Source organism: Mesoplodon mirus (genome assembly GCF_964341445.2).
Source record: "Mesoplodon mirus genome assembly, chromosome: 8".
In the NCBI taxonomy this organism is placed as follows: domain Eukaryota; kingdom Metazoa; phylum Chordata; class Mammalia; order Artiodactyla; family Ziphiidae; genus Mesoplodon; species Mesoplodon mirus.
The window spans coordinates 99,134,440-99,138,020 of NC_138984.1; the positions used below are offsets into that span (position 1 = coordinate 99,134,440).

Here is a 3,581-nt window from a genome sequence, read left to right on the forward strand (position 1 = left end):
CTAGGAATAAATTTAGCCAAAGAGGTGAAAAGACCTACTCTGAAAACTATACTACATTCATGAAAGAAATTGAAGAAGACACAAATAAATGGAAAGATATTCTGTGCTCATGGATTAGAATTAATATTGTTAAAATGTCCATACTATCCAAAACAATCTACAGATTCATTTGAATGTCTATCAAAATTCCAATGGCATTTTTTACAGAAATAGAACAAGCGATCGTAAAATTTTTATGGAACCACGAAAGACCCCAAATAGCCAAAATGATCTTCAGAAAGAAGTTCAAAGCAGGAGGTATCACACTTCCTGCTTTCAAACTATACCACAAATCTACAAAAATCAAAACTGTATGGTATTGGCACAAAAACAGACATATAAATCAATGGAACAGGATAGAAAGCCCAGAAATAAACTCACATATTTATGGTCAATTAATCTATGACAAAGGAAGCAAGAATATACAATAGAGAAAAGACAGTCTCTTCAGCAAGTGGCTCTGGGAAAGCTGGACAGCTACACGTAAAAAAATGAAATTAGAAAATTTTCTAACACCATATACAAAAAAAATAAACTCAAAATAGTTTAGAGACCTAAATACAAGACCAAAAACAATAAAATTCCTAGAAGAGAACATAAGTGTAACACTCTTTGAGATAAACGTAGCAGTATTTTTTTGGCTCTGTCTCCTAAGGCAAAGGAAACAAAAACAAAAATAAATAAATGAGACCTAATTAAACTTAAAAGATTTTTCACAGCAAAGGAAACCATGGACAAAATGAACAGACAACCTACCAAATGAGAGAAAATATTTGCAAATGAAATGACTGATATCAGGTTAATATCCAAAATATATAAACAGCTCATACAATTCAATATCAAAGAAACAAACAACCTGGTTAAAAAATGGGTAGAAGACCTGAATAGACATTTTTCCAAAGAAAACATATAGATGGCCAACAAGCACATGAAAAAATGTGCTTAACGTTGCTAATCATCAGAGAAATGCAAATCAAAACCACAACGAGATATTACCTCACATCTGTCAGAATAACTATCATCAAAAAGACCACAGATAACAAATGTTGGTGGGGGTGTGGAGAAAAGGGAACCCTCGAATACTGTTGGTGGGAACCTAAATGGGTGCAGTCACACTGTGGAAAACCAGTATGGAGGTTCCTCAAAAAACTAAAAATAGAACTACAGTATGATCCAGCAATTTAACTCCTGGGTATACATCTGAAAAAAACACAAAAACACTAATATGAAAAGATGCATGCACCCCAATGTTCATGGCAGCATTATTTACAGTTGCCAAGATATGGAAGCAACCTAAGTGACTATCGATAGCTGAATGGATAAAGAAGATATGGTGTGTACATACAATGGAACATTACTCAGCCATGAAAAGAATGAAATTTTGCCATTTGAAACAATGTGGATGGACCAGGAGGGTATTACCCTTACTGAAATAAGTCAGACAGAGAAATACAAATACCGTATGTTATCACTTATATGTGGTATCTAAAAAATAAAACAACCTAATGAATATAACAAAACAGAGACAGACTCACAGATACAGAAAACAAACTAGTGGTTACAAGTAGGGAGGGGCAAGATAGGAGTAGGGGATAAAGAGTTACAAATTACTATGTATAAAATAAATAAGCTACAAGGATATAGTGTACAGCACACAAAATATAGTGAATATTTTATAATAACTATAAATGGAGTATAATCTTTAAAAACTGTGAATCATGAGCCGAGAATGGGAGAAGAGCAGCCTGTGTAAGCAGTTCCTCCGGCCTCCTCGCCTCTCCTCTCCGCACCTCGCTCTCGCAGCCTGCCCACCCTGCCGCCTGCTCGCCGCCCAGAAAGCGCCGGTGCCTGGACCGGCGAGAGCCGGAGACCCACGAGAGGCGCGAACGCCACTCGAAAAGGAGAAAGGCTGAGGAGGGCATCGATACCGTTGACCTTATGTGGCTGGGAACACCTTCCACCATGGCCACCTCAGCGAGCTCCCACTTGAACAAAGGCATCAAGCAGGTGTACATGTCCCTGCCTCAGGGTGAGAAAGTCCAAGCTATGTATATCTGGATTGATGGTACTGGAGAAGGACTGCGCTGCAAGACCCGGACCCTGGACTGTGAGCCCAAGCGTATAGAAGAGTTGCCGGAGTGGAATTTTGATGGCTCTAGTACTTTTCAATCCGAAGGCTCCAACAGTGACATGTATCTCGTCCCTGCTGCCATGTTTCGGGACCCTTTCCGCAAGGACCCCAACAAGCTGGTGTTCTGTGAAGTCTTCAAGTACAACCGAAAGCCTGCAGAGACCAATTTAAGGCACACCTGTAAATGGATAATGGACATGGTGGGCAACCAGCGCCCCTGGTTTGGAATGGAGCAGGAATATACTCTCATGGGCACAGATGGGCATCCCTTTGGTTGGCCTTCCAATGGCTTCCCTGGGCCCCAAGGTCCCTACTACTGTGGTGTGGGAGCAGACAAAGCCTATGGCAGGGATATCGTGGAGGCTCACTACTGGGCCTGCTTGTATGCCGGCATCAAGATCGGGGGCACGAATGCCGAGGTCATGCCTCCCCAGTGGGAATTCCAGATAGGGCCGTGTGAAGGAATCGACATGGGAGATCATCTCTGGGCGGCCCGCTTCATCTTGCATCGTGTATGTGAAGACTTCGGAGTGATTGCCACCTTTGATCCTAAGCCCATTCCTGGGAACTGGAATGGTGCCGGCTGCCACACCAACTTCAGCACCAAGGCCATGCGAGAGGAGAATGGTCTGAAGTACATTGAGGAGGCCATCGAGAAACTAAGCAAGCGACACCAGTACCACATCCGAGCCTACGATCCCAAGGGGGGCCTGGACAACGCCTGGCACCTAACTGGATTCCATGAAACCTCCAACATCAACGACTTCTCTGCCGGTGTGGCCAACCGTGGCGCTAGCATCCGCATTCTCCGGACTGTCGGCCAGGAGAAGAAGGGTTATTTTGAAGACCGTCGCCCCTCTGCCAACTGTGACCCCTTTGCGGTGACAGAAGCCCTTATCTGCACATGTCTTCTCAATGAAACTGGCAACGAGCCCTTCCAGTACAAAAACTAAGTGGACTAGACTTGCAGCCGTCAAAACCCCTCCTAATCCTACATCCTGCTGCCACTCTCGCCCCTCTCACCTGTCATAATAGCTGTTAACTCAAAAAAAAAAACAAAACTGTGAATCATTATGTTGTATACCTGAAATTTACATAATATTGTAAATCAATTATACCTCAACAAAAAAGGAAAAAGAAAGATAGAAAGATAGAAAGAAAGATTTCAAAAAAGGCAATCTATGGAATGGGAGAAAATATTTGCAAACCATAAATCTGATAAGAAGTTAATATCTAAAATATATAAAGAACTCATACAATATAATAACAAAAAAAATCTGATTTACAAAGATGATTTAAAGAAATGGAGAGACATACCACACTCTTGGATTGGAAGAATTAATATTTATTAAAATGGCCATACTGGAGACACAAAAGACCCCGAACAGCCAAAGCAGTCTTGAGGGAAAAA

At 41.7% G+C, this 3,581-nt stretch overlaps 1 protein-coding gene across 1 annotated transcript; it reads left to right on the top strand.

Annotated features, from left to right (window-relative positions):
- Positions 1-1,749: 1,749 nt before the first annotated feature.
- On the top strand, positions 1,750-3,242 carry LOC309809668 (glutamine synthetase-like). Its single transcript, XM_082630990.1, has one exon. The coding sequence runs from the start codon at positions 1,978-1,980 to the stop codon at positions 3,121-3,123; it is 1,146 nt and encodes a 381-aa protein (XP_082487116.1). The 5' UTR covers positions 1,750-1,977; the 3' UTR covers positions 3,124-3,242.
- Positions 3,243-3,581: the final 339 nt, after the last annotated feature.

Bases quoted from the DNA above. Each gene is read 5' to 3' on its own strand.
- LOC309809668 (XM_082630990.1), top strand. From the start codon at position 1,978: ATGTGGCTGGGAACACCTTCCACCATGGCCACCTCAGCGAGCTCCCAC.